The sequence below is a fragment of the Watersipora subatra genome, chromosome 3 (genome assembly GCF_963576615.1).
Source record: "Watersipora subatra chromosome 3, tzWatSuba1.1, whole genome shotgun sequence".
In the NCBI taxonomy this organism is placed as follows: Eukaryota; Metazoa; Bryozoa; class Gymnolaemata; order Cheilostomatida; family Watersiporidae; genus Watersipora; species Watersipora subatra.
The window spans coordinates 55875808-55898925 of NC_088710.1; the positions used below are offsets into that span (position 1 = coordinate 55875808).

Sequence of the window (23118 nt, forward strand, 5' to 3'; positions counted from 1 at the left end):
AATTGGTCGTACTTGAAAAATGTGAATTCCCATGCGCTACATTGTGCTGACACACATGTGTAAGTCATTTAACAGCGAGCATATCATAACTGCTGTCTCTACAACAGCGCGGCTGAAGGCAGCTTCAGTGATGTCAAAGTTTGTTGAGCTAGTCTCCACTAGTTACTTTAGAATGAAGTAAACGTAGTACAAGTGTTCTGCTAGCAGTGATTAGACCTAGATCTCAATAGGTTTAGGTACGGGTTTCCTAATGTGCCGCATGGTGGTTCCTGGCTCCTGAGGCTTGAATGGAGCATGAGAACCATATGGTCGAGGAATAGGCAGCTCTGCTTCATCATCAGGTATATATGCATTTGGGCGGGGTTCTGCTGTGCTTTTATACCCATCAGGTAGCATAAATTGGTCCTCCTCAAACTTAGACTATAATAGAAATGTGAAGGTCATTTCAATGCAAGTATGCGATAATAAGAGCTGTGATTTGCTTAGTGACTATCAAGATTTGAGGTTTGAGGATTTGTGGGTTGAGCTTCGAAAACAGTGCTGATGATACGTATCATGGAGAGCATCTGATCCTAACTCTCTTAGGTCAATAGTATGAAATAAAATGTGGAAAAGTTGGAATGAGGTAGTGCTATCGCATTTTAATATTGTCATTTTTATTTTTTGAATGTAGATTTCAAAGAAAAACAATAGCTACATATTTAAGGGTGCTTTTGTACATGTACTCTTGATGCCTAAAACATTGAAATATTTACAAAAAAATTCAAGACTTGAGTTTAAATAATGCACTTATCTACCATTAATTAACCAAATTGAATGCGATTGTTGTGTCCAACAATTCTAAAATCATGGGAGTTAGCTGATTGGAATCTTAACACCCCCCCTCCCTCTACCAACCATGTAGCCCAACTTGTAGAGAATCCTAAAGCACCCTATATCGGACCCTCCAAGGGAAGGACCCTATAAGCACCCTCCAAGGAATACTAACATACACATTGTCAAGTAGCAGTGTTCATCTTCAAGTTGTCATTGATCACACTAGAGATAACTTTAGAGAAATAGAAAATAGGTCATAAACACGCAATAGCAGTGTTCATCTTCAAGTTGTCATTGATCACACTAGAGATAACTTTAGAGAAATAGAAAATAGGTCATAAACACGCAATGACTAAAAAATTGTGACTGCTTTCCTGACAAAAACAGATCGATCAACGTAATTATAACAGTTCTGCATTGCAACAGCAGGTGGCAGTAAACATATAGAAGACGACTCTATTAGTGCTCAGCAAGGAACAGCCGATTGGTCGCATGGGACTAATCAAAATTTTATGGTTGGTAAAATGCTTTAGATGACAAACTATGTACAACAAAAGTTTAATGAGTGATTTGCAATTGTGCTCCACTTGCAAAAATTTTAATTTGGAATTTCGTTCAAAATGTTGTGGTAAGCATATATTATGCCAAAATTGTTTTAGCTATTATTTGAATTTTGAAAAAAACTTATTCATTAGCTTTTTGCGTGTTTTTGTTCAGATTTATAGACAGGCAACTGGAGTTATTCAGGAATTTTCATGGGTGGCACAAGAATCAGCTGACAAATGGAACTAGTGCTGCCTTTGGAATAGCGCATGCTACTAACCATGGTGACCTGAGCGAGATCATTTGCTTTCCTTTCTTCATTTCTAACCAGTTTCTGCCATTCCTTCTCGATCTCTTCACTTGGTGCCTCTCCTTTCTCCATTCTTATATAGCACTGCAGGCATGATACACATTACTTCTATAGGGTTTATCTACGAAAGACTGATCTACGCCAGAGCTAAGGTAAACATTTGGTTTGAATAACAGTTAAATTATACCTCCATCTAGAATATGTTCCTCAGACAGTGTAAAGCTTCTAGTTGCATTTTTACCAATTAATAATCTTTAAAAGAAAACATTACAATTAGTGTAAAATTCAACAGCGAACAAGAATACCATTCGTAAGTATATAACAATGGTTTACCTGTTCCAAGTCTGCTTCCTGTTCCTTGACTGTAGTCTGCAGTTTCATGGCTGTTGCCTGATTCATGGACAGCTCTGACACTATAGCCATCATTTTACGAGTTGTGTCCTTTATTTTGGCTTGGATGTCATTCACCTGTACAGTAAGTACGTTGTAACTATACAAGGATTATCAAGATACAAAAAGCTCCACTAAAGCTTGAGTACAAAGCAGTATGTCTTACCAAACAATCAAGGTTTCTCTAATCAAACTACTCAGCTGTTAAAAGAACTAGCTCTCACCTTCTTGGCAAGATCTAGTGTGTCATCTTTACCGGTCTCTGCTCTCTTCTTAACTCTGTCAGCGAGTCGAGTGACTTGTTCAGATATCAACTCCTTCTCTAGAAGCTGCTCTTCTTTCTCAGCCAATCTTGTTTCCAACTGACACAGAAGTGAGGTCAATGGTGATATCAATATGGCAATGCAGTAATAGGTCACATATATTACAACAGCCAATCCGGTTTCCAACTGACACAGAAATGAGATCAAGGGTGATACCAATAAGGCAATACAGTAATAGATCGCATATACTACAACAGCCAATCCGGTTTCCAACTGACACAGAAATGAGGTCAAGGGTGATACCAATAAGACAATACAGTAATAGATCATTTATATTACAACAACCAATCTTGTTTCCAACTGACACAGAAATGAGATCAAGGGTGATACCAATAAGGCAATACAGTAATAGATCACATATACTACAACAGCCAATCCGGTTTCCAACTGACACAGAAATGAGGTCAAGGGTGATACCAATAAGGCAATACAGTAATAGGTCATTTATATTACAACAACCAATCTTGTTTCCAACTAACACAGAAGTGAGGTCAAGAGTGATACCAATACGGCAATATAGTAATAGGTCACATATATTTCAACAATCAATCTTGTTTCCAACTGAAGTGAGGTCAAGGGTGGTACCGATATGGCAATACAACAATAGGTCACATATATTATAGCAACTATAGACTATCATATTGTATGACAAGATTAATATTTTAGCTTACTTCTTGAATTTTATCCTTGAGCTGGGCTGGAGTCATGTCATTTCCTTCTAGAAGCCTTATTCTCGTTTCATCTGTTGGATCTTCGAGCTTTTTCTCTTGCTCCATCATTCGATCTTGACATTGTGAAAGCTATCAAAAACCGTCACTACATATAATCACCTTTAACATACAAGCTTTTGTAGGTATATCCTACTTTCATCATTGCACACAAAATCTTTTTATACGTTAACGATAGAGAAGATATAAAATCAACATCTGAAATGTCGCCTAAACAATTAAGAGAGAAAAAAAGAGAACGTCTTTCTGCTTCCAATTGATGATGCTACCGTGATAATTAAAAATGATCGTAAAGTATATCGCAACCATTACATGAGAATCCATGAGAAAGCTTGTGTATACAAGATATCAAACAACAGCTCTAAACTGTCTCAATTACAATATCATTGATATTATTATACACAAGTAATATACTACGATTTAATATGCAGTCAAACCTATACTTAATATACGTTGAAGTTCAGTTTGCAACATTCAAAGGATATTTCAAGTGAATATTTGAGTTCACACATGAAGCAATTTGTAACAGAGAACATTCAAAATTTTAAATTATTGTAGTTTTTTATATAATATTTAAAAATAAAAGAAAACCTAAAAATATAAAGATAATAAAAATATACAACATAAGTTACTTTAGACTTCATCTAGTCAATGTTAGATTAAGTTTTACTGTGTATCCCTATCATCGTCTCCAACTCTGAACCTACACATTGTCAAACATACGCTACCATTCACGGGTCACTAAGGGTAACTAACAATCAATTGCATTTTTATTGATTTCTTGTCTGTTGATGTCTTTTTTTACATATTTTTATAATGCAAGTTGTTTTATTGCTATTATACACTGTTTATTAAGGAGATCATATTAAAGATTAAATCACGGCACTGTCTTAGACAAACATTGGATCCGAAATACAATGGTTTTTTAAAGTAATTCTTGGAAGCAATTAATTCATTATAATTCTACCTGAATCTGTAAAGTAACTAATTCCTGCTCAAGATTTCTCTTGTTAGGCAAGGCTTTCCTCAGCACGTTTATACCCCGCTGCTCTTCTTGACCCTGCATCTTCAGAAACCTGATTTCCTCTTCTCGCGCTAGCACTGCCACGTTTCCTTCTCTAATCATCGTGTCTGCGCACATACAATGCACCGCAGGTAAAACAACTGCTTTACTTATGCTTGAGTCTCAGCATCTTGCAACCCGCTATGATTAGCTAAATCTTTTTAAATAGAAAATAACTACATGTATACATGATAACTTATACAGTAACTCACACAAAAAACGCTTGTCGTGCAAGTAAAAAATATATATGATATCACATTACATTTAAACATTTATACAGAAAATGTATTTATATGCGAGCACCTTGTTGCTACTTCACATATTTGAAAGTAAACTATATAAGACTGAACTCTCTTTTATGGCTGAGAAATATTTATTCACAAAAATAATATTGTTTAATTATCTGCTCCTGCATTTACCTGTATGTTAAAAGTCTGTACATATATCCTCTCTAATGCAGCACTTGCTAACTTCACCAGTTCGATATAAGTCAAATTTAAAAAAGGTCATCTAATCAAGAAAGGTCAGTAGCACACTCTGCATGTTCCATTTGACCTCATTAATTGACGCAGAGAGTACAAGCATTAAGTGAATATAAAGAACGTGATAGAAGTGTGTATCGTGACTCAGTGCATACCTTGAATGTTCACTTTTTCATAGAAAATGCAGACTTCTTCATTCCTCTCTATAAGTTGTATACCTCGAGCATTTCTGTGCTGCACTTCATCTTCATACTTGTTTCTAAGTTGTACCATTACTTCCTGAAGAAAAATTAAATGCAACAGAAACCATGGAAAACTTCAACCAGACCCACATCTTGCACAAAAAATGCTTTTTATAGAAAAAGAATGTTACTGCAAAACTTTATTTCAGAACATTATTTATAATAATAAACCTCAGCTTGTCATTGTGAGTCTGTCTGTTAGTCAACATAAACGCTATACACTTCTACATTCTTTAGCTGATTTTGTTCAAACTTCGCACACACATGCTCCGTGCCTTCCGCCGGGTCACAAAAAATATTTGATTTAAAACTCCATCTGGTTCTTCAGAATCATCTTCTTAAACATTCACCTGCAGGCTATCTGATTAGAAATTTCGGGCTACGCCGGGTTTACTGCTAGCATAGTATAAATGTGGTGACATTACAAAGCAATGTTCACTATTATGACAGTTGTGGAATTGTCTTACTTATAACAAAAGAAAACAAATCCGGTATGACAGTAAATTAATGTCATAAATGGTTGGCCCTTCATCGTTGTAACTTAATCATCGACAAAGTGAAGCTTGTCTGTTCTATCGGCAACTTTTAAAAGCTATTTACTCACCTCTGCATGATTTATCATGTTGTTCAACTTTTCGATCTCCATCTTTTGTTGTTTACGTTTTTCTCTCATCTCCTCTTCTATCCTCATCTGTTTTGCTAGCTCATTTCTCAAACTATCCCGAATGACAATGCTGTTCATGTGCCTTAGCCTTGTCTTTTGTAACAATCTACACATATAGAAGGAGTATAACCCAACCTTGATGCAATAGACTGAGAATGCATTACAATATTATTAATAGGAAATGAAGCTTGTATCTTAGAATCAGTCCATTGATAGATGCATACATCTTTCTAACTGTAATTTGTGTGTAAGTACTATATTTATGATCTGCAGAGCAATCCTCATGTATAGCTTGTCTTCTTTAAAGATAGCCATTTATGATTACTTAGAGTAGTAGAATTGCTTTTGTAATCAAGGAGTTTGGTCTATCTTTCTACGTACCCTGTGTACTTGTTGGATGTTTTTGCAAACACCACCCTAAGTGTTGAAATCAGACTAATGTGCTGAACCCACTAGTCCAACTCACCACATAGTTAAGATATCAGAGTACATGCACACACCCAATGCTCGATTAAATTAGAACAGAGTATATTCAAAGGATCCAAGTCTTTGCTGAAATCAGCCTTATCAGTCTCTACTTATTATTAAACTCATGGCTATTTTTGCAGTTGTCTAACAGGTGACATCAAGAAAGATAAGACAACTACGAATACTTTGAATTAGCATACATTAGAGCAGGGCCTTTGTTTAATTTATGTATTCATTTTAAAAAATGCTAAACACACAGCAATTCTTCAGCTCATAGTCTGGTTTGTTATTTTCAACACACTTTCTAAACACGATTAATATTATACATAAAGTTAAATATGTAGTATATAAACACTGAATTGAGAATCAACCAGTATAAACCTATACTATCAACTGTTACATTCAATCACCACGCCGATTCATTGAGGCATTTATTGGTCAGCTGTTACATATCTATTAGCTACTGTGTCTATATTGGCTGCTCAAGATAATAAATAAAATGTTTGTCTATTTTTACTTCTGGCATCTTTTCTCAAGAGCTAAACATTGTATAAGTAAAAGATTTCTAGCAAAGTGAAAGTAGAAACTAGCAAAATAAAACTTATTACTAGCAACTAGATGAAACTAGATTACTAGCAAAGTGAAAGTAGAAGCTAGCAAAGTGAAACTTATTACTAGCAACTAGATGAAACTAGATTACTAGCAAAGTGAAGGTAGAAACTAGCAAAGTGAAACTTATCACTAGCAAATAGATGAAACTAGATTACTAGCAAAGTGAAAGTTTTTGCTAGTAAAACATACAAGATGGAGACAGGATAGATTTACTTAGCTTACCTTTCTTTTTGAGCGACTGCTGTCCTCAAGATTTCCGTCTCATTTGCTAGTATTTTAATCTTCTCTCTCATCTCAGCTGATACTTGTGTGCTTGTCTGTATCTGGTTGACTATTTTGTTTCTTTCATTTTTGATGACATCGTAGAGTTTAGCAAAGTCTTTCAATCTCTGTTGCATCTCTGGCATAAATGATAAATTAGGTATACTAAGCATTTTCATTACTAGTAGTTATGTGTTGAGGGAACTATTAGAGGAAAAGACAGCGTTTTCTCATTTATTTATTCATTCAGCCAAAATCCATTTGCTTTCCCCAAATTTCAGTTAGGAGGTTAAACTACTAAAATAATCTACCAATTTCACAACCAACACCGATAGCATATTTTTTACCTCTAAACTTTTTTTCATTGTCTTGTATTTGAAGTTGTTTGGTCTTGAGATCCTCGACCGCTCGATGGTATCTCATCTCAGCTCTCATGAAATCTCTCGCTTTCTGTTCTCGTTCGTCAGCCTTAATCGCTGCCAGTCTCGTCAGCTCAACCACCTCTATTCTTAAGTCTCCTTGTTCATACAGCAGCCTTCCCTCTTCCGCTATCGACTGCTCGACCTTGACCTGCTCTACCGCCGTCAGAGAAGTCTGTTAAAAAAAAATTTCATCAAGTAATTCACTAGATTTACTATTTATTTTCTACTAACAAACTCCTCTACAGGGCGTTGAGAGAAAAATGCAATCCTTTTATCATGAATAATTGTAACCTTATTAAACGCTTATGTACATTTCATGCTGTAGGACTATAAATAACTATTTTACTTGTAGACTAGTGTGTATCTTATTACTCATTTCATTACAACTGCTAGTTAGTTATCTAGAAAATATAGAACCTACTTTTTATAAAAAAGTGTAAAAATAATAAAATCAGTGCTAATGCTCAACTAACGCCTTGCTAAAGTTGAAATAGAAACATCTGCTCACAGGCTATATGATCTGAATACCTGTTGCGATAAAGCTCGTTTGGTTTGCTCCACATCCTTTTGCAAATCCATTCTCTTCTTCAAAAGAGTTCCGTCATCCTTGGGTGCGGAGTCTAGTGAACCTTTCACCTTTTCATAGATCATCTTCTGGTGTGATAAATTATCTTCAGCTACTTTTGCCTGCAGCTCAGCTCTCTTCAAACTCCGCAGGTCCTTATCCTTCTCTCGCTGCTTACGAGCAGCAATTTCATGCTGACTTTTTTTCTCTATGAGAATGGTTCGTAGACTCAGGTCCAGAGCTGCCCTGAATATAAGATCAAAGATGATCAGTAAGTATGCATCTAAATGAATGAATGTTTTCATCGAGCCAATGAAAAACAGATTTCACAAAACATTTAAAAGCAAGTAATGACAACTCCTTGTAAACTCCTATCATCATAATCTTCTTCTTTTGGCTTTTCCCATTTAGGTTCACCATGGCAAATGGCATGTTCTGGTACAGAACATATTGTGACCATTTGCTTCTTAGATTTGGCACAGGAAGAATTGTAGCTGGATGCTCTTCCTGGATGCACTGCATAACACCACTGATGGTCCTTCTGTGGTTTGAACCACTGACCTACTGATTGTATGCCAGCGTCCTAACCACTTAACTGCAGTTGCTTGCACCATATCTATTTAATAGGTTTCACCAATATAACTACTAGCTGTTATTTAGATTTAACTTACATGCTTTTTATCAACTTCCTTATTATGATGTTTAAAAAACCTTTTTAAATCCTTCAAAAAGCTAATGTTCATCCTTTCATCAAGACTCTAGTACACTCTTACAATAGGTTGATATTAGCTATATGTCATTACAGTCAGTTGTAGGTTGACTAAGTGTAAGTATTCAGAGCCACCGTAAGCGAGTAAGGATATACCAACAATATCTATTAGAGTCTGTGTTAATCCCTCAATCTATCTAACGATGCTTCCATTGATATTCTTAGAAGTGTTGAAAGTCGCCAGTAACGATCACTCAATAGCTACTTCATAGACAGTTATTGTTTATCTTCTAACTTGATGATCATGCAACATTTCTGTATGGTGAACTATCGCAGCTTTGTGCTATGTGGCCAGCTCATTCATTTCAAAGCTAGTTTACCACCTGTTTGCGAATGCCACTTTTTGTAGCATGAAAGGCGTAACATTTTTGGATTATGCATAATTACTATAACTCTTAAATGAAAAGCTAGGCTACAAACTCGATGACCAGTTTTGCTTTCAGTTTTATATCATACGCATGAATTTAGCCAGCACTAAGTTTAATCGTTAAATTGCTTTTCAATTTAATTTAATTGTTAATGGTTAAATTGCAAGTTTATTTATTTTGCACTCAATCCTCAAATTAACACTATCTGCCCTTGAGTTACCACAAGCAGCAGCAATAAAATATCAAGATTAAATCTTGCAGAAATCTTCAAATTATTGTTAATAATTTGTCTATTTGAACAGTTTTGTGAGGGGGTTGAGTGTTTTACAATATGCACTATGAATTTAAAAGATTTCAACATATTTTGTATATATCGCATTTTGCTCGGAATACTATATAAAGAGTACTACGTGTATCTGTTCAGAAACAATGCATTATGCCTCAGTGAACACTAACTGACTAATATTTATTTCATGTTATTATCTGATTGGTCAATTACTCTTTATCTCATATTTTCTCACAACAATCTCTTGTTATATTACATGCAGTTTCACTTTCTTTGCTCTCAAAAATATAGTTAAGAACCCTGACGAATTTATCAGGTGAGCTCTTTCCAAGTAGAAAATATTAGTCATTCACTAGCAACTCCACACTCTGCTGCTAGTCAATGACCTATCATTGATTCATGGCTACCTCGACAGTATTATCTGGCATGTATTACAATAATTAATAAATTGCTTTGTGTCATGTGTTACAGTAGCCACAGTACGTCATCTATTCTGTAGTACATAGACTCAACATACTGTACACCACTTCGAGTGCTCTGTTAAACTATATTCATAACATCACTTCCTTTTACAGCAATATCAACGGCATTGATGACTAATCTACTAGCTACAGCAGCTGCCTTACTTGTCACCCATGAGTTGTGCCTCCTTCTCTCTTGCATACTCATGCTCTCTCATGAGAGCGTCGTAACTTCGCTGCTTTTCGTCCAAGGCCATTCTCTGCTTGTCCAGCTCAGCATCGGCCGCATATTTCTCCTCCTCTAAGGTCCTCCTCTGCGTCTCCAAAGAGTTCAATAGTTCAAGTTTTTCATTGAACTCGTCATCAAGGTTGCGCTGCTTTTTCTCGACATCACTACACAGAACCACAAGTACTGCCATTTAGCATTTTAAGAAATAATCATAAAAATACAAAAGCTAAAACTTGAATAGCAAGTCATCGTGAAAACATCGGTATATTATATATATATATAATATATATTATATATATATTATTAATAGTATTATATATAATATATATTATAGCCTTGAATACCATAATATATGTTTTTATTTGTACAAGTAAAAGAGCTCAAACCCTGAATTGTTAATTTTGGCTGCATAAAACAGATAGAAGAGAAATTATAAACAAAATAATATGACACTTTTTTAATAGAATGTTGGCATATTTGTTGTACAATGCAGCAGACCTTTATCTTGTTTATAAGCAATAGATGAGATATTCTAGGCAGCCCGCTAACCAACAAGGCAGCACCTAACTGCTACAAATTAATAATAAGATTGTTGACAAGTAATCTAGAATAATTGACCTCGGGGTCAGCCAGTTTGCAAAAAAAAATGATTCCTTCTATCAAAAGCTGCAAGTAATGACAATTTTTTACTTTGAAAGTGTAATAATTTCATAAAGTTGGTATAAATCTCAAACCATGGCTTTCACCATTTTTTGGTCTAAAAAAATATAGTAAGCTGAAATCTTGTTTATCCCAATTGACAGATATTGAGAACTAGGTGAGCATGATATGAATGAAACCACTGATAAATACTATTCTTAAGTCAAATGGTACGTGACGCACAATAAAACTCAACTGAAGACATGGACAGTATTGATCATGAGCACCCAAACAACAGTAGGTGTCGAAGTTGAAAAGATACAGGTGTACGCAAATCGGTCTACCTCAATGGCAGACATGTATTTGAACAGTTAGTGAGTAGATCAAATTAGTATGAGGACTTCAAAAATATAAATACAGTGAACATCAAGAGAGCACCAGAGAAAGTTTAGCTGCGATGAACTCCTACAAAAAAATGATATAAAAATTATGCGCATACCAACACCAAACGAAATCGGCTGAAGTGGGCTTTCAGAAATCCAGCTCTAAGGATAGAAAACTAAATAAAAAGATGAATCAAGAATATGTTATTTTAAAAAACTATTTTCGCTTTAAAAAATGGTTTTATTTGACACATAGTTGTTTGGTTATCACGGTATGTCTAATTCAAGCAATTGGAGAAGAGGGATCTGTCTACAGCAACTACTTTTGACCAACTGTTTGATTATATTGCTCACTTTTTTATCATAAAACGTTTTCCACACGTTTTTTTTAAGATGCACCCGTCAGCATCTTTCTAGAAACAAATTAGCATCATAAGCGTCTATTTGTACTAAAAGGATGTACTAAAAGGATAAACAACTACAAGCATGGTATCGTGTATGCCATCCTTTTTAACGAGCATACATTTGTATAAGTGTACAGATATAGAAGATTGTACCAGCAGAATTGTATGCCTGTACAGATGCATGCCTGAACTACGATTAGTGTAAAACTAAAGAAGTTTGCATCTGTCAAGCATTTCTTAGATGAGACAGTAGTCGCTGTAACATAACTCTGCAAACTATTTGAGGGTAAACCACACAGAAAGTTAAAAGAATCTTCCATCCTTGAAAGCTAGGCAAGGCAGAAATCATGAAATCTCAAAAAGCTTAAAAACACATTCATATGATACAAAACTATTTATTAGAAAATTCAAGTGTTTGAAAAATTTATACGAGTTTTTGATTCGTTTTATTGACCAGAAGTTGTGCACTCTTTTAAAATTCCTGATGTGCATGAAATAAAATTATTCTCAAACTGTTGCGCAATCTTTCTTTGCCTCTAGTATAAAGCAAGCAATAAATGTTCTGGTGAGATAATGATAATAATGGGTTGTCAGATAGCTAGCTAAATGCCGTGTAAAGTTGGTAGATATCTTCAAATTTATCAATTTAAATTTATCAAGGGCCTGTTCACTATTTTCTTCAAAATTTTTATGCTTCAGGCATTGCCGGTTAGAACAAAATATCTCAATAATCATTGTTTGATTGCACAACCTACAGCAAGCTTGCCATGACATGTTGGTCACTTGCATTTAATTTTCTATGAAAAGGAGTTACCTTTGTAGCTTTTGAAAAATTGGTTACATATGTCTTAAAATATAATAAATGTGAAAAATTATTATCATATCTGATTATTATGAATGACATGTTAGTCATTCACATTCAATTTTTCTGAAAAGCAGTTCTTTGTAGAGTTAGTCTTGTAAAAATTAGTTATATAGGACATGACAAATCATAAAAATATTATCATGACTAATATTTATCAATGACATGTTAATCGCTTGCATTCCATTATTATAGAGAACAGTTAGCTTTACATGCATTGCTTTTTTAAACTAAATAGAAATTATATGAAATGGAGCAACAGTGAAAAGGTTAGACGCCTGTTTAGTAAAGAATGAAACTGATATTTCAGCCTAACAGACATGGAGACTCAAGTTATGAACATATTTTAGTCTAGTTCCTTCAATAAATAGCTTCTCGTGTTTTAATAAAAGTTGCTTTACTTTTCAAAGCATCATAACGAGTGTCTGCATGTCTGCAAGGAACCAAGCAGTGGGTGAAATACATAAAATCTCCGTGAAACTAAATAAGCATACTCTTTTTGTTTTAGCAGTTCGCTTCTCCAATCCGCCTCTTTGGCTCTGGTTAATAGCAACAACATTAAGTAAATATGCGGAACATAGCTGACCAATCGCAAGACCTCTTGCCGTAACTATCACTCCTGCTACTAGCAATGTTACGAATGCGAAGAATTAGACTAGCGATACAGACTACTGAAAGCTCAAATGATCTAAAGCTTGGTAGAAAGATATAAAATGGTTTAGCTATATAATGTCAATGAATGCAATTATAAAATATAAATTGTTGCTGCAATGCTAAGCAAGATGTCTATAAAATTACACATCTAAAAAACAAAAATGAAGAGAACCCTTAAAGACGCTAGTGAAAATTCAAATGATCTGTAATAATTTTTTATCTAGCAATTTCATAGCTTCTACACTTGAGCAAACTGTCAGCTCATACCTGCATCTCCTGTATTATATCATTAGGCATATTAGTAGCGTACATACAGCACAAGGTAAAATTGTAGCACAAGCTGATGTATTTGTACTCAAAATCACATCTACTGAACAAACTCTGAATAATAAAATATGTACTACAAGTAAGAAAGGAATGTATCTTACTTCTTTTGTCGAGTAAACCGATCTGTTTCCTTGGCGATGGATATTGGCTCCTGCTTTACCTCAATCAAGTCTCCCTGAAATACAAGTATTAAACATATATCAAGTCTCCCTGAAATACAAGTACTAAACATATATCAAGTCTCTCTGAAATACAAGTACTAAACATTTATTATGTTTCCCTGAAATACAAAAGTACTACATCTAACCCCAGCTATAGTTAACATTTGATCGCACACTTTGGTTCATGATTTGTTCTAAAATAATCTACAATAAAAATTATTGAAGAACGTTCATATCCAGGTTTACATGTCACTAGCTGGCCAGTTAATGGGCTTAAAAATTAACAGTTCAATTTAAAAGAATTACCTTTTAAGAGCAATAAAAAGAGGACATTATAAGACATCTATATTTTAAGATAGCTTCAGTTCCTTTAAATGACATTAGCTGGAAACTGTGTAAATGAAATCAGTAGCTTATTTACACTTATGATAATTTACCTTCAATTTTTCTTTCTCTTCATTAGCTTCATCAAAGTTTTTCTTATCTGTCTGAATCTCTCTGATCTTGCTATCAAGGTCTTCTTTTAAATTCTTTCCTTCTGCTTGTCTCTGAGTTATCTCCCGCCGTAACTCTTCACAGGAAGCTTGCAGCTCCTTTATTTTCTTTTCCACTTCCTGCATTTTAAGTCATAATAATAATATTATTATTTAAAAATATAAAATAATAACAATAATAATGATAATAGTAATAATGATAATAATAATAATAATACATAACGATAAGATTCTTGCTACATAAGAATCATCCGCTGCTTCATTTGGGTGGAAGGTTTTTGCCCGCTGACTGCTGTTGCTTAGAAAAGCAAAAACTTAGTTCATTATTTTTAATTTTTTCATTCACTGATTGTAAAGTAAAATTGTGTATTCCAACAGCAAAACTGAATTGAAGAAGTAAGAAATGTATCTTTATGAACAAAGTAAGTTTTACTTGAAACTGAACCATAGCTGTAAACAAAGTTACAAACAAGGCTATAGTACAATCGTGAGGCATCAAAATGCACGAATGTACAGTTTCCTTGCTGTAGATCTTGTCGGCACTCGATAACTTTAGCCTAGTTTCACAGGAACTTACTCCCTTCTTTGGCATCCGCTCATACTCTCGCTGCATCAACTTCTTATCTTCTTCCAAACTGAAATACAGAAGCTTGTTTATGCTCAGCATTTCATCTGACCAAATAAGTAAAAAGCGTTAGAATTACTCAAACTATCTGCCATTGACTTACCATTCAATTTTGTACTCGTGTTGGTACTGCCTCTCTTCAATCTGAGCCAATTCATTGCGATACTTGAGGAGTTGTTGCCTCATTTTTGTAACATCGGTATCACTTCCTTCAGGAAAGTTATCAGCTCGTTCTAAATCTCCTCCCTGACTCTCCAGTGTTGATGTGTGGTCTTTAGCTTTTTGTAACAGTTGAGATTCGTTCTCTCTTGTCCTATTGTTCAAAAATATATAGTTAGCAAGCAGGTACTTTCTTAAACATATATGTGCAAAAGGCTTTGGTCGAGCCTCTAAAACATTCAAACGCCCATGAAAATAGGAATTTTTTATAATTTGAAAGGTCAAGGTTATTTGATGGAATTATCAAAACAATTGCATAAACCAATTAAACAAAGCTTAGTACTCAGAAGTTTTTGGCTTCAGTTGAAAAAACAAAACAGTTGAATATTCTTAGTTCAGCTGTTGGATTGCAAAATCAAGCAATCAACCGGATTTTTATTGCTTACTGTTTCAACTTTTCATGAAGTTCTGAATATTTGGCCTTCAGTTGAGCAACCCGAGTGCCCGTAAGTCTTCCTTCATTGAAAAGCTGCAAACAAATAAAGATCATATAATATGCAAGCTACCGCAATATTTAAAAAAAAATCTGTAGAAGGTTAACAAGTTGACTCACATCATCAAGGCATTGGAAGGCGGGACTAGCTGATACTTCCATCTGACTTTCCTCTGTCAGAGTAACTCGTGGAGGTATTGCAGATATAGGAGGTTGATAGGTGTTGGTACTCGCTGGTTCCTTTTCCTCAGCATTTTCTTCCTGCCCCTCCTCTCCATGCTCACTTTGAGAGTTATCATCTCGCTCGTCAGCTTCCGGAGAACTCATTGTTCTCTGGAAGACTTTCTACCTTGTTGAATTTCTAAAACAACAAGTGCAATTAACTTTGTTTATTTCTTGCAAACATTGTGTTTATCGATTGTCTTCATATGAAAATACCTAAGCAGAAATACTGAAATGGTAAATTACTGTTCACAGTCAAATATGCTATATGTACTACCGCTGCCCTAAATGCTTTGCAAATGTCCTTCATAACAATTGTCAACTAGAATTGTCTTTAATGTTTGATCTACATGTACAAAAACACACAAATATGATTTATTTAAATATTTATTACTTTATTGGCAATAATTTCATTCCAAACAAGAATGTTTTTTAAATCATGCCATACAAGAATCATAAAACAAAAAAGGGCAACAGTTAGCCTATCTGTTTTAGTTAACCTAATTAATTTCAATTAACTAAAATCAAATAAATGATTTGACATATATCGTTTAAAATACCTTTCTATGCTTTGAGAATGGATATTAGGTAGAAGATTGTTCAAGCAGATAGTAATGACATTTTTAAATAACTATTTTCAAAGTGAATTTCCAGAAGTTGTTCCTAGATGAGTTGAAATATCTATCTAATGACCTAATAATAAATAATCTATCGAAATAAATATTATATAAAAACAAAGACACAAACCATGAAAAATTTTGAAAACTATAGTTGATGTGTAATGAACATCTATTATAGGCAGATTAGGAAAATGCAAAGATTTGGAAAGAACATTCATTGGAATAAAATATGCTGGAATATAATAAAGATTTGCAATTACAGTTTCTTCATGTAAAAAGACATTATATCAGCTGCCTGTGCACATGCTGCCATTCTGTTTTCAGCAAAGCTGTTTTCTCAATATGTAAAATCAGCATTAGTAAAACATACTTATGGCTCACAACAGTTCAGCAATTGCAGAATAAATCAAAATCATCAAACCTGACTAAAACGTCAGGCATATCAAACATGATAGACACCAAAGTTAAACCAAAGAGCTACTTTCATCGCAAGTTAATTTAAAAGAAAACTGAAAACTTGCTCAAGTGGATGAACAGCTAGGCAATAAAAATAGCTCAAAAGCAGAAATAAGTTGTCGAAGTAGGGGCAGTGGGAGTATAGCAAGATATTGAGGTAAAATGGGATAGGGCAATATTTTGTATATATATATATATATATATATATATATATATATATATATATATATATGTATATATATATATTGTATATATATTTTTGAAAGAAGTAGCAACTCCTAATTTACACAGAGAGAATACCAGTGACTGATGTTAACTAAATTTCAAGGTCATATTTCATGTGGATACCTGAGTGTGGCAAAGAAGTATGGTGTTCCAAAGAGCGCATTAAAGCGCCGGTGTAAGGATGGCAACAAACTATTCCAAGGAACCAGTAAAGGACTGGGTAGTAAACAAACTACATTTACAATTGATCAAGAGACTGAGCTTGTAGCCTATGTAAAGTCTGTGGATGGTATGTTGTATGATCTAACTACAACTGGGCTGCGTAGTTTGGGCTATCAATATGCTGAGAGCAACAACATTCAACATCCATTCAACCATGAGTCAGCACATGCTGGTTGGGATTGGATGAGAAGTCTCACGAGTAGGCATAACTTGTCACTGAGAAGCCCGAGGCTACCTCCGCAGCACAAGCCCGAGGTTTCAACAGGCTATCTGTATCCTCATTATTTGACCTCCTGGAGAGTATTCAGGATGCTAAAAAATTTCCAGCAAATAGGAAATTTAACGTGGATGAGACAGGTGTTACTACAGTGCAGGCCAAAACCTCTAAAGTAGCTTCTCTTCGTGGAAAAAAGCAGGTGGGCTCACTGACATCAGCGGGGTACCTTGAGCACTGCAGTAATGTGCATGAATGCTAACTTTTCCTTGGGTCCGCATGAAGCCCTATTTCAAGTTTGTGGTCCCATCAGATTCCCTGTGTCTCACACCCTTCTGGATAGATGCAAACCCACCTGTTTAAAATGTGCGCTAAACAGTTACTCAAGCCTGTTGGGATTACCCTAAACAACCCAGCTCTGATCAAACTTGATGGCCACAAAACCCACAAGCAGAATCTCCCTGTAATACAAAAGGTAAAAGACGACGGAGTTACCATATTATGCTTGCCATCACACTGTAGCCACCGCATGCAGCCCCTGGATGTGTCTGTGATGGGTCCACTCAGCACCTACTATACCAAGGAAGTTGAGGTAGGGCTACAAAATAATCCTGACCATGTAGTGTCATTGGACCAAGTAGCAACTTTATTTGGTAAGGCCTATGTCAAAGCTTCAGTTCTAGCAAATGCCATAGGTGTATTTAGGCAGAGTGGGATTTTCCCAACAGATCGTGGAGTATTTACTAATGACATGTTTGAGGCAGCAGACAATACACTACTACACTACACATTACTGACAATTCAGAAGTGTACAAGAATCTTCAGGTTGGTAATCCTAATCCTTCCTCTGTCTTAAGCAAACCATCAACATCTGCATTAACTACTGAAAGCACATCTTATCATAAACGTTCAGAAGAAATATCACCCTTTCCTGAGAAGTCAACTGACACACTCAAGAAACGTAAAGCTAACAGAGGGAAAGCCGCTATACTTACTAATGAAGTTTATTTAGCTCATTTGACAGAAAAACTCTCAAAAATGGCTAAATAACGTCTAGAAAGAAATGAATTAACCAGGCTAAAAGAAGGAAGACTCCTACACTAGTAAGTAGTAACAACGATGACGAAGACTTTAGCTGTCTATACTGCAATGATTCCTACTGGAAAGGTAATGCTGACAGTGATGGGTAAAATGCAGGAATTGCAGTAGCTGGGCTCACAAGCCTTGTGCTGGCCTCGATGATGAGGATGATGACTTTATGTGTGAACTATGCAAAATAATTGGGCTCACAATTCATTATTTCTAAAGCTATGTAATTTACAGTATTATTGTTTTAATCTTAGAGTGAATAAATACCTAATAAAAGCATTATTTTGAATCATTTATACATTCCTACTGATATTAGCATAGCGTACCACTTTACCCACACTGTTGGGATAAAATGGGAAATTGGATTGATTTACAAAACACCAAAAAACTCACTATCATAATAAACAACTGCAATGAGGCTTTGAGTATATAGAATAGACATAGACAAGCTTGCATTAAACATATATTACTTGTCTCTGGATACGAGAAGGTGAAAACTTCATGCTTTGATATCAAGTATCTCGTTATACCACCACTTCCCCTACAGACAAATAAGAGACTCTTCCTACCTGGGGACAAATAAGCAAAAGAAAAGAAAATACAAGGTTGAATGAAGAAATCATAAAAAAATTTAGGAGACAGTATTAAATAAACACTTACAAAGGACAAATTCTTTTTTATTAACAATTAAAGGATCATCTCAGTTTGGTATTTATTAGAAAACTGATAAGAGAGAAATGGCTGAAGATCTGACACGATGTGCTGAAATGCTAAGCAACTAATTTCAGTGCGAACTTATTCCAAACTAAGGAATGGGAAGTAAAATAAATCTTTTCACAATGGAAAACATAAAGAGATCACAAATTGAAAGGTTGTAAACCTTGCCGCAGCCTCAAACACTGTTATCCCGTGGACATTGATGACCCGAGAAAAAACTGCCTCACGATGACTTCATGCCTAAAAATAATCTTCCAAGCTTTCCTGAGATCTGGAGTGCTCACTACTCAGTAGATGTTGACATGCGTAGCCATCATATCATGCATACGGAGACGAGCATGACTTCCTAAATCTATCACCCCATATATCTTACCAGCATAACATTCAAAATATGAAGCATATTATCCTTTAGTATCTAAATAAAAACTGAACTCATGTCTGTATAGCAGATAGCATTGGTTTCAAAAAGGTTACGTAAAACATAGCAGCATCTAGAGATAAATGCTATATAGGTATGCTAATCTCGCTAAGGCTGCAACAGATTAATGTTTGACCCATACCCTAATTTTAAGAATCAAAGAGACTTTACAAAACTCATGTCAACTTTTGATGAATAAACTTAAGCAGGCCGAATGCCTAATTTATAAATTGGGTTCAGGATTTACTCTACAAATGTTGAGTATAATCAAACAGAAGTGACAACAAGCAAATGAGGAGTTTAACGAGCTTAGAGTAGCATCTAGAGTGCCGCAGAGGTTGGTGCTGGGTTCTACACAGTTTACCACTTACATAAGCGTTCTGTCAGTGACAGTCGATTGTAAAGAAAGGCTATATGCTGAGGACACATTTTTTCATCAAAGAGTAAACAACTCCAAAGACACATTGACTTTCTCAAAAGAATATGAATTATTCATCAGTTGTCCGTGACATGGGAAGTACTTTTCAAAAAAGCAAAGCACTAAGCCATCTCATTTGGCTATCGGACTTGTAAATGAAATTAGGTTAGGATCACTATAGAGTGGACAAACTCCATCAAGTATTTGGAAGTCATCATTTGCAGAGCCCTAAAGTCTGAACAATGTATGCCCCAAAAACAAGAAAAAGTAAGTATAATGCTTAGAGCCATGAAACATACTCTTTATGAAGCATTTGCACAAAAATATAGCTATTGATTACACTAGATGGTGCTGTCTAATCTTGGAATATGCAGGATCCATTTCAAACAACTGATGTGCTGAGGCATATAAAATATACAGAATAGAATCGTTAGATTGATCAGCAAACCGGAGTAATACAAGTGAGTTAGACCTGCGGATACTAGAAACTTAACAGCAAAACTAATGGCTGTCAGGTCTTACGAACATTCCACAAGATGAAGATTGTCATCGAGATCTGTAATCTGTAATCTATAAATCTAAAATCTAGATCTAAAATCTATAATCTGTCTATGATGAGATCCTAAGCAGTCGCTCCCAGGTGACCAAGACAACCAAGTTTGCCACTGGAGAAGAATTAACATTTGTTTATGCCTCTTCAGACATTTATCATAACAGTTTTTTGTCTAACATCAGAGACATGTCTAGTACAGAAAGCATTTGACAATACTGAATCAATGCTCTGACCTTTATCTATAACCTTAGCAGATTGCTGACAATGATCAAAACCCTAACAGTAAAATGCTATTCTTATTTTTGTGGCATATTTTTGTTTAACACATTGTAAGCACACACAAAGCAAACATCCACAAAAATAACAGTTTATTTACAATTCCAAAGGTCAAGGTGCTTCAACAAATTTATCTAAATACTTGCATAGACCAAGTGAGCAAAAGAACACTCACAAATTTATGGTTCAAATTGAAGCAGAAAAAGAGTTTAACTTTGTGAGCTCAGATATTAAATTGCAAAATGATGCAATAAACTAGGTTTTTATTACTTACTGTTTTAACTTTTTGCGAAGTTTTAATATTTAGCCTTCATAAATTGTTCGAGAGTGTGCTACAACACCAAATATTCAAAGTAAATAAATACTGCTTAAATCTTTTAAGTAGGTCTCGCAAAGAAATCAAAGGAGTCATCTAGAAAATAAAAAAAAAATACATCGAAAACCAGATTTGTAAACCTTTACTCAAAAGCAATAGCAAACCCTTTTACAGGCACTTAAGGGAATAACATCCACTAAGAACAATGTAAAGATGAAACAAGCCAACTCAACTGCTATTGATGACCCATGCAGTTGCGCGACTGAGTAACTTATTTCATTGCCAATTCAAGAATGATCATCAATTAGTGGACAAGACAGCCTCTCATGTTGTTAATCCTCCAAAAACAGATGAGAAAAGTGTGGTAAAACTGATACAAAGCTTTAAACTGAGAAAAACTCCTGACCCTGATGGCATTCGAAAAAAGGATTTAATGATCAAAAGTGCACAAGCTTCAAGCTGTCTCACTATAAATCGCTAGATCGCGGGAAACTGCCGTTGATGGGAAAATTAGCCAATTTTGCACCCATGCACAAATCCGGGTCCACAGACGCAGTAAACAACTATTAGTCTATCTCACTGACTAGCATCTCATGCAAGATCCTAGACTCCTAGAGAATATCGCACTGATAAATCAAAAATAGAGAAAGGTCTCTACAATAAACAACTGGTTTTAGGAGAGGACTATCTTGTGAGATGCAGCTTTGTGCAACACTCAATGACATCCTCAGTTCTCATGACGAACATAAAACATAAAAGTGTCCACAAAGAGTAAAAGTAAAACACAAAGTGTTACATGCTTTATTGATGAAGAAGTTTATGAAGATTAAAAAAATACATAATTTCTTATTAGAGTAGATCCACAGCTTTCTACATGGCAGATCACAACGAGTCATACTGGATGGCTGCATGTCTCTTTCGTTTTATCTGGTGTTCCACCAGGATCTGTTCTTGGACCAGTACTATTGGTACTATTCATAAATTACTTGTTAGAAAGTGTAGACTGCTCCGTAGCTCTGTTTGCCAACGATACTCTATTTTATTAGAAAATCTCATCCACTTTAGATGTTACATTATTGCAGCAAAACCTATCTAAACATGGACTGCAGACAGCAACATGGGGAATAAAACTCAATGTCAACAAGAGCAAAATCTTAATGTTCAACAGTTCCACCAAAGAATCCGCCAAAGATTTTTATAAAAAAGTAAATAGAAAAGTAGCAGAAAGTCAGTACCTAGGAGTGACACGACAAGAAAATTAGAGATTCCATAAGCACATACAGTCTAAGAATACAACAGCAAGGAGGCATGATCAAGCATGTAATTTACTGACTGCCTTAGAGAGCTAAGCTCTTAGCATATAAATTTCCTTCTCGAGTAAGCAGCTGCATTCGGGAATCCAAATACCAAGGGAAACTAGCTAGTTTGGTTCAAAACCAAGCGTTAAGGTTTATAGCAAAAACAAAAGCACTAGAGGAATCACCAATGCTATAGAAAAACTTGATTTATTTTGCTGCACCAAAAAAGACAACAACAATGACTATGTCTCCAAATGAGAATCCTCAATAAGGAAGAGACCCATCCTGCTCTAACAAAGTCATACGATGGAATTATAAATCAACCAGACAACTTTATCAAAACTAGGACTCAGTGTTTGGACCAACTTACCTTGATGCAAAAAAACTGTTTTACAACCATGATATTTTTCTACTAAAAACTATCCAAGAATTCAGGGCAACCAGCAAAACAAAAGCCAGTCACACAGAGCAACAGTGTGCTACACTTCCACACAAGACAGCCTGAGCTTGCCTGTACTGGTCTGAATAAATGTTAAATATGAATTTGGTTTTTAGAAACTTGACCTAAAACTTTTCATTTTTGCATTTATCTGAGGCACGTCTCGTACACCCTTAGGTGGTTTAGCGTGAATAAATCTACGAAGTAGTACTGTAATTAAAATGTAAAAAGTTTTTAAATTTTCATTCCAAGCTTTAAAGATTTTTTATTTGCAATCAAACCAAACAAAATACGTCTTAGTATAATTTATATTTATTTATATTACAACCTTTTAGTTTCTTTGTGCTGAATATAGCTAGTTGAACCAATTTACCTCTCAGATAAATATAGCCAGTTCTAGTTCGTCGAGATTTCCCGGAAACTGCAAGTGTT

At 35.0% G+C, this 23118-nt stretch overlaps 1 protein-coding gene across 2 annotated transcripts; it reads right to left on the minus strand.

The window, feature by feature from the left end:
• Window positions 1-12: 12 nt before the first annotated feature.
• Window positions 13-23055, minus strand: LOC137389840 (coiled-coil domain-containing protein 146-like). Of its 2 annotated transcripts, XM_068075971.1 has the most exons (20): window positions 23015-23055; window positions 15324-15564; window positions 15157-15239; window positions 14655-14864; window positions 14504-14561; window positions 13870-14046; window positions 13373-13446; window positions 12785-12829; window positions 9939-10166; window positions 7853-8135; window positions 7250-7496; window positions 6864-7041; window positions 5502-5667; window positions 4811-4934; window positions 4078-4241; window positions 3054-3182; window positions 2284-2421; window positions 2003-2137; window positions 1640-1753; window positions 13-420 (listed from the first exon to the last, which is right to left on the minus strand). In XM_068075971.1, exons 2-20 carry the CDS (start codon window positions 15528-15530, stop codon window positions 217-219), a joined length of 2964 nt encoding a protein of 987 aa, XP_067932072.1. In that variant the 5' UTR covers window positions 15531-15564; window positions 23015-23055; the 3' UTR covers window positions 13-216. The 2 variants fall into 2 exon arrangements, with proteins under 2 accessions (XP_067932072.1, XP_067932073.1); XM_068075972.1 differs by lacking the exon at window positions 12785-12829.
• Between the last annotated feature and the right edge of the window lie 63 nt (window positions 23056-23118).

What these genes read in the sequence shown, in the direction of transcription:
- LOC137389840 (XM_068075971.1), bottom strand. Translation starts at nt 15,530, where the DNA reads ATGAGTTCTCCGGAAGCTGACGAGCGAGATGATAACTCTCAAAGTGAG. An exon ending in TCAAGGATAAAATTCAAGAA is followed by an intron (nt 2,422 to 3,053) that starts GTAAGCTAAAAT and finishes CTTCTGTGTCAG; the next exon opens with TTGGAAACAAGATTGGCTGA. An exon ending in AGGAAGCAGACTTGGAACAG is followed by an intron (nt 1,754 to 2,002) that starts GTAAACCATTGT and finishes TCATGCCTGCAG; the next exon opens with TGCTATATAAGAATGGAGAA.